The sequence below is a fragment of the Symphalangus syndactylus genome, chromosome 17 (assembly GCF_028878055.3).
Source record: "Symphalangus syndactylus isolate Jambi chromosome 17, NHGRI_mSymSyn1-v2.1_pri, whole genome shotgun sequence".
NCBI lineage: Eukaryota > Metazoa > Chordata > Mammalia > Primates > Hylobatidae > Symphalangus > Symphalangus syndactylus.
The window spans coordinates 15792757-15807354 of NC_072439.2; the positions used below are offsets into that span (position 1 = coordinate 15792757).

General features: G+C 51.0%; 1 protein-coding gene and 1 non-coding gene across 8 annotated transcripts in view; one reads left to right on the plus strand and one right to left on the minus strand.

The window, feature by feature from the left end:
• The window catches only part of HIF3A (hypoxia inducible factor 3 subunit alpha), a 71001-nt gene that overhangs the window by 27627 nt on the left and 28776 nt on the right, over window positions 1-14598 (minus strand). For 3 of the 7 annotated variants that reach the window (XR_010116530.1, XM_055248565.1, XM_055246919.2), the window contains exons 2-8: window positions 11521-11711; window positions 10223-10368; window positions 6679-6763; window positions 6206-6318; window positions 5628-5836; window positions 2738-2844; window positions 2353-2500 (exon numbers count right to left, since the gene is read on the minus strand). Coding sequence is in view for 6 of the 7 variants with exons in the window: in XM_055248565.1 (XP_055104540.1) it covers window positions 2353-2500; window positions 2738-2844; window positions 5628-5836; window positions 6206-6318; window positions 6679-6763; window positions 10223-10368; window positions 11521-11711 (999 nt within the window). In the remaining variant the exon portion in view is untranslated. Of the gene's footprint in view, window positions 1-2352; window positions 2501-2737; window positions 2845-5627; window positions 5837-6205; window positions 6319-6678; window positions 6764-10222; window positions 10369-11520; window positions 11712-11921; window positions 11957-14598 lie in introns of those variants that run through there. The other 4 variants (XM_063620746.1, XM_055248569.2, XM_055248568.2 and 1 more) reach the window with 2 other exon arrangements.
• Window positions 9023-9130, plus strand: LOC129467098 (U6 spliceosomal RNA). The gene has a single exon (XR_008652247.1). It is a non-coding gene; the product is annotated as a U6 spliceosomal RNA (small nuclear RNA).

A 14598-nucleotide genomic window follows, 5' to 3' on the forward strand; every position in this document is an offset into this window, starting at 1 on the left:
ATCAAGCTAAGTAAGAGCCAGGCCCAAAAGGCTACATACTGTACGATTCCCTGTATGTGACCCTCTGGAAAAAGCAAAACTCTGGGGTCTGAGGACAGTGGTTGCCAGGGACATGGGAGTGTGGGAGGGGTTTACTACAAGAGAATATTTTTGCGTAAAAAATCATGGTAATGGCAGGGTGTGGTGGCTCATGCATATAATCCCAGCACTTTGGGAGACAGAGGCGGGTGGCTCACCTGAGGTCAGGAGTTCAAGACCAGCCTGGCCAACATGGTGAAACCCCGACTCTACTAAAAATATAAAAATTAGCTGGGCTTGGTGGCGGGTGCCTATAATCCCAGCTACTCGGGAGGCTGAAGCAGGAGAATTGCTTGAACCCGGGAGGCGGAGGTTGAAGTGAGCCGAGATCGTGCCAGTGCACTCCAGCCTGAGTGACAAGGGCAAAACTCTGTCTCAGAAAATAAATAAATAAATAAATAAATAAATAAAAATAAAAATAAATAAATCATGGTAATTGTGTAACCACACTAATTGGTCAATAGCTGGATTGTGATAGTGGTTACACAATTGCATGCGTGTGTCAAAATTCACATAACTGTGTACCATAAAGAGAATTTACTGCATGAAAACCATATATATTTTTGTGGGTTTTTTTTCGGTTTGTTTTCAGGTTTTTTGTTTTTCTTTTTTTGAGATTAAGTCTTAACCACTTTGCCCAGGCTGGTCTTCACCTCGGAGGCTCTAGCCATCCTCCTTCCTTGGCTTCCCAAAGTGCTGGGATTACAGGCGTGAGCCACTATGCCCAGCCATGGCAGTTTCTTAGATTAAATATACACTTATTATATAACCCATCCATTCCAAATCCTAGCTGTTTACCCAAGAGAAATGAAAGCATGTGATCTCATAAAATCTTGTATGAGAATGTTTACAGTAGCTGTTTTATTGTAATCACCCAAACTTGGAAACAGCCCAACGTCTTCTAACTGGTGAATGGATAAAAAAACTGTGCTCTATTCATACCATGGAATACTATTCACTATTTACAAAGGAACTACTGATATAAACCACAACATGGGCCAGGTGCGGTGGCTCACACCTCTAATCCCAACACTTTGGGAGGCTGAGGCGGGTGGATCACCTGAGGTCAGGAGTTCGAGACCAGACTGGCCAACCTGGTGAAACTCCTTCTCTATTAAAAATATAAAAATTAGCTGGGCATGTTGTTGTATGTAATCCCGGGTACTCGGGAGGCTGAAGCAGGAGAATCGCTTGAACCTGGGAGGCAGAGGTTGAAGTGAGCTGAGATCGTGCCAGTGCAATCCAGCCTGAGTGACAAGGGCAAAACTCTGTATCAAAAAAAAAAAAAAAAAATCGTGGTAATTGTGTAACCACTATTATAATCACACTAATTGGTCAATAGCTGGATTGTGATAGTGGTTACACAACTGCATGCATGTGTCAAAAATTCACAGAACTGTGTACCATAAAGAGAATTTACCGTATGCAAACCATATATCTTTTTGTGTGTGTGGTTTTTGTTTTTGGTTTGTTTTCAGGTTTTTTTTCTTTGAGAATGGGTCCTAACCACTTTACCCAGGCTGGTCTTGAACCCCGAGGCTCTAGCCATCCTCCTCCCTTGGCCTCCCAAAGTTCTGGGATTACAGGCGTGAGCCACATCAAATTTTAAAAAGCAAAAAAGACACCGTGATTCTGTTACACTTCTTATTTTAACTTGAATATAGAGTCCTTTCGTTTGTTTGTTTGTTTGAGACGGAGTCTCGCTCTGTTGCCGAGGCCAGAGTGCACTGATGCAATCTCGGCTCACTGCAACCTCCACCACCTGGGTTCTAATGATTCTCGTGCCTCAGCCTCCCGAGTAGCTGGGATTACAGGCATGCGTCACCACACCCGGCTAATTTTTGGTATTATTGGTAGAGACAGCATTTTGTCATGTTGCCCAGGCTGGTTTCGAACTCCTGAGCTCAGGCAATCCGCCCACCTCAGCCTTCCAAAGTGCTAGGATTACAGGCATGAGCCACCATGCCAGGCCAAATAAAGAGCCCTTTCTAATTTGAATTAACAGTCCACTTAAGCAGAGGTTCACGCAAAAAAAAAAAAATTAATTAATTAACAGTCTACACACCCATACACATACCTGTGTCCATGCAGACACACACACCGCCATTTACATGGCGACACACATCCCTCATATGTGTACACGTGCACATTCCCTCACATACACTTATGCATGATACACATGCATGCTCACATGCACACACACACACACATACACCTGTCCACACGTGCAGATCAGGCCCACACACAGCCACCCCGACCCCTCCTCCTGCTTACCTGATTAAAAAATGGACACAGACGATACTCTCCGACTGGGGGCCCCGTCCCCCTGACACCACTGTGGCCTGGGTCTGGGTCCACAGGTAGCCACCGCTCCGGGCCAGGAAGCGATACTGCCCTGTTACTGCCTGGCCCTTGCTCAGCACTGAGGAGGGGGATCGGGAGGGGTCAGGGCCACCAAGGTAGCAAACGGGGAGAGAAAGATCTGGGGACTGGGTATGAGGGGGCAAGGAAGGAGACGGTTCCTTGGGGCTTGGGGAGCAGGGAGCTGGTGTTGAGGTGGGGAGGCAGTGCATCCTGGGGTGTGGGGAGCTGGGGGGTCCTGGTGTCAGCTGGGGGCCATGCGGCAGCTGGCTTCACACCTGGGGAATGGGATACATACAGGTGTGGATGCTCTTGCTGACCGCATCGGAGTCCAGCGCGTGGATGTACTCGTAGGCGGAACAGCCGATCAGGTCATCGGGACTATAGCCAGCCACTTCTGCGATCCTGGGGGTGGGGTGGAGTGTGGTCTGGTCAGGATGCTACTGGATGAGAGGGAGGGTAGGTAGAGGGAAGTGGCAGCAGAGGACACAGGAACACAGCCAGCAAGATGTCGAGAAGGATTGTAACCGACAGAAAAGGAGGAAGAAACAGAACAAGAGGAGTGTGGTGGGTTGAATAATGGTCCCCAAAGATGTCCACATCCTAATTCCTGGAATCTGTAGATATGGTATCTTACATGGCAAAAGGGACTTTGCAGATATGATGACATTAGAAGTTTTTTGTTTGTTTTGTTTTTGTTTTTTGAGGCAGGCTCTCACGCTGTCACGCAGACTAGAGTGCAGTGGTGCAATCATGGCTCACCACAGATTTGACCTCCCAGTCTCAAGCAATCCTCCTGACTCAGCCTCCTGAGTAGTTGGGACTACAGGTGTGTGCCCTGCCTGGCTACCTTTTGCATTTTTTTGTAGAGATGGGGGTCTCACTATGTTGTCCAGTCTGGTCTTGAACTCCCAGGCTCAATCTTCCTGCCTTAGCCTCCCAAAGTGCTGAGATTACAGGTGTTAGCCACCTCGCCCGGCCTGCCTAACGTTAGTCTTGAGATGGGGAGATGGATGCAGGTGGGCCCAGCTCTAGGAGCTGGAAAAGGCATGGAAACAGATCCTTTCCTGGAGCCTCCAGAAGGAACACAGCCTTAATTTGGCCTGTAAAACTCATTTCTAATTTCTTTTTCTTTCTTTAAGATGAGGTCTCACTATGCTGTCCAGGCTGATCCAGAACTCCTGGCCTCAAGCCATCCTCCTGCCTTGGCCTCCCAAAGTGCTAGGATTATAGGCGTGAGCCACAGTGCCTGGCCTCATTTCAAATTTCTGACCTCCAGAACGGTAAGACAGTGAGTTTGTGTTGTTTGGAGCCACTGAGTTCGGGGTAATATATTACAGCAGCAATAGGGAACTAATACAAGGGAAGAGAAGGGGTGGAGAGGGGAAGAAGAGCTAAGAAAAGACAGAAAAAGAGACAACATGCATGACATAGGAGAGAGGAAGAGAGGGGAAGAAAAAAACAGAAAAAGCAAGAGAAGAATGAAAATAAACAAAAAGTAATGAGGATGATAGGCCGGGTGCGGTGGCTCACGCCTGTAATCCCAGCACTTTGGGAGGCTGAGGTGGGCGGATCACCTGAGGTCAGGAGTTCGAGACCAGCCTGACCAACATGGTAAAACCCCATCTCTACTAAAAATACAAAAAGTAGCCAGGCGTGTTGGCAGGCGCCTGTGATCCCAGCTACTTGGGAGGCTGAGGCAGGAGAATCACTTGAACTCGGGAGGCGAACGTTGCAGTGGGCCAAGATGCTGCCACTGCCCTCCAGCCTGGGCAACAGAGCAAGACTCCACCTCAACAACAACAACAACAACAAAGTAATGATGACAATAATGATTTAAAAATTAGATACTTGTGCTTTGCACCGGGAAACTCACTGAGCTGCTCAGAACGACCGTACAAGGCAGGTTCTGTTATGATTCCACAGGATAGGTGAGGAAATTGTGGCACAGAGAGGTAAGGTTATCTGGCTAAGGATACACAGCCAAGACTGACACTCAAGCAGGCTGAATCCAGAGTCACCGTTCCTAAGCATGACACCAGGACGAGGGAATAGACCGAAGAAGGAAGAGAAGGACAGAAGGAAGAGAGGGGGAGAGAAGAAGAGATGAAAGGAAGGATAGAGGGTGAACAAATAATAACAGTTTATTTTATTTATTATTATTATTATTAGAGACAGTGTCTCATTCTGTTGCCCAGGCTGGAGTGCAATGGTGCAATCACGGCTAACTGCAGCCTCAACTTCCTGCGCTCAATTATTCCTCTCAGCCTCCTGCGTAGCTGGGACTAAAGGCATATGCCACCCGCCCAATAAATTTTTTTTTTTTTTTCCAAGACGGAGTCTTGTTCTGTCGCCTAGGCTGGAGTGCAATGGTGCAGTCTCGGCTCACTGCAACCTCCGCCTCCCGGGCTCAAGCAATTCTCCAGTCTCAGCCTCTCGAGTAGCTGGGATTATAGGCATGCGCCACCACGCCCAGCTAATTTTTGTATTTTTAGTAGAGATGGGGTTTCACCATGTTGTCCAGGCTGGTCTTGAACTCCTGACCTCAGGTGATCCACCCACCTTGGCCTCCCAAAGTGCTGAGATTACAGGTGTGAGCCACTGCACCTGGCCCCGCTTGGCTAATTTTTTGTAGAGACGGGGTCTCCCTATGTTGTCCAAGCTGGTCTTGAACTCCTGGTCTCAAGCAATCCTCCCACATCAGCCTCCCTAAGTGCTGGTACTGCAGGTGTGAGCCACTATGCCTGGCCTAATGACAGTTTATTGAATGCTTCCTGTGTGCTGGGCACCATACTAACTGCTTGACACAAATCGACTCATTTAAGAAAAGGGACAAAGAGAGATAGACACTAAGAGAAAGACTCAGAGACAGAAATAGAATGAAAGATAAAAGGAGGCCAGGTGCGGTGGCTCACACCTGTAATCCCAACACTTTGGGAGGCCGAAGTGGGAGGATGGCTTGAGCCCAGGAGTTTGAGAGCAGTCTGGGCAAATGGCAAGACAGCGTTTTTACAAAAAAAAAAAAAAAAGATATAAAAGACATGTAGAAAATTCAGAGACAGGCAGGCACACAAAGAGAGAGAGATGGATGAAGTGAGAGAGAGGAGAGAGAGAAATGCGGGGGTGTGAAGGTGGGGAGGGAAACAGCACTTGAACTTGGGCAGAGGGAAGAGGGGGCCCCTGCCCACCTGTCGTCACAGTAGGTGAACTTCATGTCCAGGCTGTGGCGGCTGAGGAAGGCCCCTCGGCCCAGCGGGGGCTCCAGGCTGCCTGGGTGGGGGATGGCTTCGCAGATGAGCACCAGGCACTGCAGCGGGGGCTCTGAGTCAGGCCTCCCAGCTGGAGAAGTCTGTGCAGGGGGCTTGTAGGCCCTCATATGTCCAGAGCAGTGCAGCACCTGGGGGCCGAGATGAGGGGACAAGGCGGTGGTGCCTCTGGGCCACCCATGGGGTTGGAAGATGCATCCTGAGGGCCCATCAGGGAGCTGAGATTCCAACCCCGTGAAGGCTCCAGGTTCAAAGGGACTGAGGATCCCCAGCCCCAGGCCCATAGGAACCCATCCTAAGAGAGCTTACAGGAACTCCAGGTCCCAACTCCACAGGCACCCACGCTCCTCGATGCCCTGAGGACCCGCTAGACCTGACCTGAGTGAGCCCCGCAGGGTCCCCAGCCCAGGAGATGCCTGGACTCCAGCACTTTTCGAGATCTTTCGGGGCTCACACCCAGCCCCAGCATCCCCGCCCTCCTCTGGCCCGGCCCTGCGCACCTTCCAGGTGGCTGCCTTGAGGTTGAGGGTGCGCCCGCGGCTGGTGAGCGTACTCTTCATGCGCAAGGAGAAGCACCGCTCCGTGGGGGCCTCCACCTTCCTCCTGGACAGGGCTGGGGATGCCCGGGGGCAGGGGGAAGGTCACAGGCAGCTACACACAGGCCCAGTGCCCTCCGGCACTCTGGCTGCTCAGGCCTCCCCAGCTTCATCCCAACAATTGGGACCTGGAACCAGAGAGGGTCCCCCAGGGGTAGTATGTGTCCCCTTGGACCCCCCAGGGCAGGGCTGTATGTGTCCCCTCAGACTCCCCCAGGGCAGGGTCTTTGTCCCCACAGACCCCAGGGCAGGGTCATCTCTCCTCGTCCTGCTTGTCTTAGCCTGGTGTTCCACAGGAGGTGGGGATATGCTGAGGGAGGCGTGGAGCCTCAGCTTCCTCCTCTGCATGGTGGGGCAGAGGCCTTCAGGGAACTCACTCTGCTGGGGGGTCAGGGCGTCCTGAAGCTCCTCTTGGTCACAGGGGTGGATGAAATCAAAGATGCTGTGTCCGATGAGCTCCAGCTGCCAGGGATGAGAGGGGTGGAGGTCTACTAGGGGTTCTGACCCTTCTCCTCCATCCCATCCTCATTCCCCTGCTCCAGTTGGTGAGCCTGGATGATTTCACCAGTCTCCCCATTCATTTATCTATCCATTTGTCCATCCATCCATCCATCCATCCATCCATCCATCCATCCACCCACTGAGCAAGCATTTATTCAGCACATACCAAGTGCCAGGCCCTCATCCATCCATCTATCTATCTATCTATCTATCTATCTATCTATCTATCTATCTATCATCTATCTATCTTTTTTTTTTTTTGAGACGGAGTCTCGCTCTGTCGCCCAGGCTGGAGTGCAGTGGCGCAATCTCGTCTCACTGCAAGCTCCGCCTCCCGGGTTCAAGCCATTGTCCTGCCTCAGCCTCCCGAGTAGCTGGAACTACAGGCGCTTGCCACCACACCCGGCTAATTTTTTGTATTTTTTTTTAGTAGAGACGGGGTTTCACCATGTTAGCCAGGATGGTCTTGATCTCCTGACCTTGTGATCCACCCGCCTCGGCCTCCCAAAGTGCTGGGATTACAGGTGTGAGCCACTGCACCCGGCTATCTATCTATGTTTTGAGACAGGTCTTGCTCTGTTGCCCAGGCTGGAATGCAGCGGTGCAGTGGTGAGATCATGACTTCCTGCAGCCTTAACCTCCTGGGCTCAAGCGATCCGATCCTCCCACCTTGGCCTCCTCAGTAGCTGGGACTACAGTCACACGCCGCCACACCTGGCTATTTTTTTTTTTTTTTTTTTTTTTTTTTGAGACGGAGTCTCGCTCTGTCGCCCAGGCTGGAGTGCAGTGGCGCAATCTCGGCTCACTGCAAGCTCCGCCTCCAGGGTTCACGCCATTCTCCTGCCTCAGCCTCTCCGAGTAGCTGGGACTACAGGCGCCCGCCACCACGCCTGGCTAATTTTTTTGTATTTTTAGTAGAGACGGGGTTTCACCGTGGTCTCGATTTCCTGACCTCGTGATCTGCCCGCCTCGGCCTCCCAAAGTGCTGGGATTACAAGCATGAGCCACCGCGCCCGGCCCTTTTTTTTTTTTTTTTTGAGATGGAGTCTCACTCTGTTGCCCAGGCCGGAGTGCAATGGTGCGATCTCGGCTCACTGCAACCTCCGCCTCCCTGGTTCAAGCGATTCTTCCACCTCAGCCTCCCGAGTAGCTGGGACTACAGGCATGTGCCACCACACCCGGCTAATTTTTGTATTTTTAGTAGAGACGGGGTTTCGCCATGTTGGCCAGGTTGGTCTCGAACTCCTGACCTCAAGTGATCTGCCTACCTTGGCCTTCCAAAGTGCTGGGATTATAGGCGTGAGCCACCACATCCAGCTTTTGGCTAATTTTTAAAAATTTTTTTTGTAGAGATGGGGGTCTCACCATGTTGCTCAGGCTGGTCTCAAACTCCTGAGCTCAAGTGATCCTCCCACCTTGGCCTCCCAAAGTACTGGAATTATAGGTGGGAGCTACCACCCCTGGCTCTTCTAAATGGTATGGACACGGTGACTGCACACACAAATCCCTGTCTTGAAGAGCTTACTGGCCAGTGGGGTGAGACAGACAGTGAATGAAAGAACAAATAGCAATATAACAAGTAACACGAAGAAAACAAAAGCAGTACAAGGTGACGCAATGATGGGAGGCTGCTTTAGACAGAGTGGTCTAGACAGTTTCTTTGAAGAGGTGACATTTAAAAATACCACTGAACAAAGCAAGTGAGCTGGCCTTATGGCCCCCTGGAGTAAGAGTATTCTAGAAAGAGGGAACAGTAAGCGCAAGGCCCTGAGATGAGACTCCATTCAAATCACACTTTTCTGGCAGGCCGAAAACCCAACTCTTCATTTCAATTTAGGAAATGAGCCTGGTGCTGGGAGGAGGGGACACAGGTGAAGGTGGACCCTATTGGCTCACCATGTGAATGGTGCTGGTACTGGTGCTGGTGCTGGTGCTGGTGAATAGGGAAAGAGGGAGATCTCACTCCTCTGACATGTCTTGTAGCTGGAGTCGAATCCTGGCTGTGCCACTTCCTAGCTTTGGGACCTCGGGACATTCATCTCTCTGGGTCCAAAAAGCTCACTCACACTAACAGAGAAATTGGTACCAGGAGTGGGGTAACGAGGCAGAGAAAAGGAACAGATACCAACTATGGAGCCCATTTATGTGAGATAGAAAAAAGAATGGGAACCTTCTTGTAGGCCTTGCTGTAAGGATGAATTAAAGTTAGTTCTACTTTCTATGCTTGCTTAGGCAGCATGTATGCTAAAAATTGGAATAATACAGAGAAGATTAGCATGGCCTTTGTGCAAGGATGATATGCAAATGCATGAAGCCTTCCATGTTAATTAAAAAAGTAAGTTCTACTTTCTAAATGTCTCTTGTTCCTATCTTTCCATCCCCATGGTCCCTGCCCCTATTCCTCTTCTCCCACCTGAGACTGGCATCTACCCATTGCTGATCTTTCAACCTCTGATCTCACTCCCTCCAAATCTACCTCCATGCTGTACCTACAGGATCTTTCAAAAATGTAAATCTGATTCTACCTTTCTGGCACAACCTCTCCACTGCTTAAAATCCTTCCATAGCTCCCCAGGGCCCTGGAGATAAAGATAATTTGGCCTTAAATTTGGCCACAGGCTAACCTGATGACCTCTCTAGCCTTTTGTCTCTCAGCTTCTCCTATTGCACTCTGCACCTGGGAGGATAAACTTTTTATTGTATTTTATTTTTGTTTGTTTGTTTGTTTGCACCTGGGTCTTGCTCTGTCACCCAGGCTGGAGTGTACTGGTGTGATCTTGGCTTATTGCAACTTCCACCTCCCAGGCTCATGTGATCTTCCCACTTCAGCCTCCCAAGTAGCTGGGACCACAGGCGTGTGCCACAACATCTAGCGAATTTTTTGTATTTTTGGTGGAGACAGGGTTTTGCCATGTTGCCCAGGTGAAACACTGAACTCCTGAACTCAAGGTATCCTCCCATCTTGGCCGCTCAAAGTGCTGGGATTACAGGTGTGAGCCAATGCACGTGGCCAACTTATTTCCCCAAATTATTCTGTTTTTTTTTTTTTTCTCACCTCTTGGCCTTTGCCTCCTCTCTTCCCTCTGCCATGTACATTCCTGATCTTCACTGATCCCATCCATTCTCCATACCCCTTTGACCGGCTAAGTTCTTCAGATTTCAGCTCAGATGTCTTCTCCTCCAGGAAGCCCTCCGTTCCCACCCAGGCTGGGTCAGGTACACCCCACCCCTGTGCTCTCACAGCCACCTAGACTGTCCCATCCCAGCCCTGACCATTCTGGGTCTTCCTGTCTAGTGACATACCTATATCCCCTTTGTATCGTGAGTCCCATAAAGGTAGGGCTATGGCTGTCCTGGTCACCACTGTATCCCCAGCATCACCAGTACAGGGCCAGGCACAGAGCAAGGAGCTCCTCTCACCTGACTGAGGCCCAGGTGTTTGCTGACATTCTCCGACAGGTAAGCCATGTCTCCCTCGGCGGTGAGCACCATGACGAAGCCCTCCAGGGCCTTCAGGTAGCAGGCATCCAGTGGTTCTCCCCCTTCTCCCACCTGGTTCCACTCCCCTGGTACCCGGGACAGGGGGATGGGGGCATCTCTAGTCAGTTATGGACTGAATTATGGACTGACCCTGGGCTAGCCTCCCTCTGCCTTTCCTCAGTCAGAGAAACTTACATGCACCCTCAAGGAAGTGGGGGTACATCCTAGTGGCCTGGATTCCCAAGGAAGAAAGCAGGACCAAGAAGCACTGGAATTAGAAGCAGGGCCTCCCAGGGTGGCAGAATTCTAAGAAAGTAGGAGTCTCCCAAGGGAACAGAATTCTAAGGATGTGAGTGGGCCTCCTAGGAGGACAGAATTCTAAGTGGATGGAACTCCCCAGGGTCAAAATATGAAGGGGCCAGGGCCTAAGGGGAATTGTAATATAGAGCTGAGGGGGAAGCCTCGAAGGGGTTCGAAACTCATGGAGGGCAGGACCTTCCAAAGGGACAGAACTCTAGAGAAGTAGGGACTCCCAGGGAACAGACTTCTAAGGGGGTAAAGCCTCCAAGAAAAGTAAAATTCTATGGGGCAGGGAAGTCAAATGGGCAGAGCCTCCCAGAGAATAACGCTACTTCCCCCGCTTTCAGGGTCCTGGGATTCTACGGGGTTTATGTGTGAGTGTATGTGTGTGTGTGTGCACGCGCGCGTGCACGTGCGTGACAAAGCCCACTGCAGGATTCAATTCTAACTGGGTGGAAATTCAAGGAGATGCCTACTAAGAGAACAAGTGATGTAGAACTAGAGGGGTGGGGAAGGGACAAGGGACTTTCAGGTACAGTAACGAAAAGTTGGGCGGCGCAGCCTCCCAGTGGATATATTACGAGAGACCAGGGCCTATCCATCTGGGAGGGTCTCCTAGAGAACCAAATCTTAAGAGTTGAAGGGTTAGGGGATTCTCTGAGTCCTAAGGAGGCGGGGCTTCCAAAGGGCGCGTTCCAGGGGCGGGGCCTCACAAGCGACGGACTTCGAAGGGGGCGGAACTCCCATCAGGCCAGGAACTCAAAGGGGGCGGGGCCTCCCCTGGGAAGTAGATTCCAGGGGTGGGGCTCCACCGAAAAGATGTACCAGGGGGCGGGGCTTTGTCAGAATAAGGCTTCCCGGAGGAGGGGCCTCCCTGGGATGTAGCTTTCCGTGGGCGGGGCCTGGCCAAGACGGGAATTCCCGCGGGCTGGGCTCACCTGCGGCGCAGAGGCGGTGCATGCGCAGGTAGCTGATGGTGAGGCGCATGATAGAGGCCTTGTCCAGGTGGGCGCTGACGCCGCGGGCGAAGGGCAGCGTATGAGCCAGCTGGTACAGCACCTCGGTCTCCTGGCTGCGCCGGCTGCGGGCCGCATCCCGGGACTTTTCCTTGCGCAGCTCGGTGGTCGACCTGAGGGCATGGGCAGCATTCACTGGTGGCGGCTCGGGAAAGACAAGAGGAGGACAGGACGAGTACGTGGGGAGCTGCCACGTGGGGCCGGGGCTCGTGGCGTGCTGGGCCGCGGCTGCGCAGGCCCCGATGTGTGGCCTTGCTGAGTTCGCGGCGCTCCCTGGGCCTGGAAGGGCTACACTGTGGAGCCCTTCCTAGCCCTGATTTTACCTGTGGTCTTGCCAGTCCATGCTGCCCCCGGTGCCTCGCTCCTCTCTGTGGCGCGCCTAGGGCTGCTCTGTCCCCTCCCTGACTTATCTGCAGTTTATTTCCCGGGCTAGGGACGCCTGGGGGCCCCTGCTGGGAGGGGGCTGGCTGAGCTGGCCCGGAGCCAGAGGAGGGAGGGCCCACGAAGGAGAGGCCTACAGCCTCCCAGGCCCCCTGCCCTGCAGTTTCCCAGAATCTCCTCCTCTGCCCTTTTCCCTCAACTGAGCCGTCCTGTGAATCTTGGAACATAGATCTCAAAGTCTAATGACTAACCACCAACAGGGGCCCTTAAGAGGGGCAGGGACCCGCCAGGGTGACACAGCAAAGCAACCTGTTCTGTTTACCACTCACCCTGCCCTGTAATCCACTTCAAATACCTACATTTTGCATGTGGGGTTGGAAGAATAAGTGTTGTTTTATCAGAAATATCTGCCACTTATCCAGCTTTTACTATTTTGTCACTCCCAGTGCCAAGTGCGAAACTTAATGTTAACCCGCCTAATGCTCAGGCAACCCAGAAGGAAGTTGATAACGTCCCATTGAACAGATGAGGACACCGAGGCTCAGAGAGGTGCAGTGCCTGCCCACAAATAGGGAAGCCTGCCTTTAAACAACGGTCTACCTAAATTCTCAAATTTTCTCTCTCTCTATGGGCCTGAGTTTATGTCCAGGATTTTAGCTCTTCTCCCTGTTTCTGCCACTGTCTTCAAATTCAAACTCCAGATCTGTCTGAACCCAAAGTTTCTCTTTTCTTTTCTTTCTTTTCTTTTGAGACACGCTGTCGCTCTGTTGCCCAGGCTGGAGTGCAATGGCATGAACATGGCTCACTGCGGCCTCAATATCCTAGGCTCAAGCCATCCTTCAGCCTCAGCCTCTTATGTAGCTGGGACCACAGGTGCGTATCAGCACGCCCAGCTAATTTTTGTATTTTTTGTAGAGACAGTGTGTCATTTTGTTGCCCAGGCTGGTCTTGAACTCCTGAACTCAAGTGATCCTCCCACCTTGGCCTCCCCAAATTCTGGGATTACAGGTGTGAGCCACCACGCCCGGCCTCTTTACTTTCATACAAAATTACAGCCGGAAGTGGCTATAATTTGGGAGGGTGAGACAGAGGATCACTTGAACCCAGGTTCGAGGTTATCGTGAGCCATGATTGTGCCCCTGCACTCCAGCCTGGGTGACAGAGGAAGGCTCTGTCTCTAAAAAAAGACAAAAAAACAGGCCGGGCACGGTGGCTCACGCCTGTAATCCCAGCACTTTGGGAGGCTCAGGCGGGCGGATCGGGAGGTCAGGAGATAGAGACCATCCTGGCTAACACGGTGAAACCCCGTCACTACTAAAAATACAAAAAATTAGCCGGGCGTGGTGGTGGGCCCCTTGTAGTCCCAGCTACTCAAATGGCTGAGGCAGGAGAATTGCTTGAACCTGGGAGGCGGAGATTGCAGTGAGCCGAGATCGCACCACGGCACTCCAGCCTAGGTGACAGAGCGAGATTCCGTCTCAAAACAAACAAACAAAAAAAGACAAAAAACAAATTAACAAAAATAGACAAAATAAATTATTATATGATGTATTACATCTAGTATATTGTATATATAGTCTAGTGTAGTATATTGTATATATAGTCTCATCTACATTTATAATATTGATAAATATTACCATTAGTAATAGGCAGCTGTCATTTGCTAAGCATTTATGTGCTTGCCCTGTACTATGTATTCTATATGTATTCATCCAATCCTCAGGGGACCCCTAGGAGGGAGGCATTTTATTTTTTATTTATTTATTATTATTATTATTATTTTTTGAGAGGGAGTTTCGCTCTTGTTGCCCAGGCTGGAGTGCAATGGCATGATCTCGGCTCACCGCAACCTCCGCCTCCTGGGTTCAAGCGATTCTCCTGCCTCAGCCTCTCGAGTGGCTGGGATTACAGGCATGCACCACCACATCCAGCTAATTTTGCATTTTTAGTAGAGACGGGGTTTCTCCATGTTGGTCAGGCTGGTCTCGAACTCCCGACCTTAGGTGATCTGCCCACCTCGGCCTCCCAAAGTGCTGGGATTACGGGTGTGAGCCCGTAATTAAAAATTAAAAAAAATTTACTTTTTTAATTTTTAATTTTTTTTTTTTTTTTTTGAGAAGGAGTTTCACTCGTCCAGGCTGGAGTATAATGGCACGATCACGGCTCACTGCAACCTCCACCTCCCAGGTTCAATTCTCCTGCCTCAGCCTCCCAAGTAGATGGGATTACAGGCATCTGCCACCACACCCGGCTAATTTTTGTATTTTTAGTAGAGATGGGGTTTCGCCATGTTGGCCAGGCTGCTCTCGAACTCTTGACCTCAAGTGATCTGTTCACCTCAGCCTCCCAAAGTGCTGGGATTACAGGTGTGAGCCGCCGTGCCCAGCGGAGGGGGGCATTTTAAACTTCCACTTTACAATGGGGAAACTGAGCTTCTGAAAGGTGAAGTCCTTGCCCAAGAAGCCCCAAAGCCAACAACTGGCAGAGCTGGGATTTGAATCTGGGGGGTGAGTTTCCAGTCTTCAGGCTTTTTCTTATCCCCTCCTTGGGACCCATCCGAGGGAAGCAGAACCTCTAGGAGGGGACACTGTCCCTTCTTAAATTCAAGAGCAGAGGTGC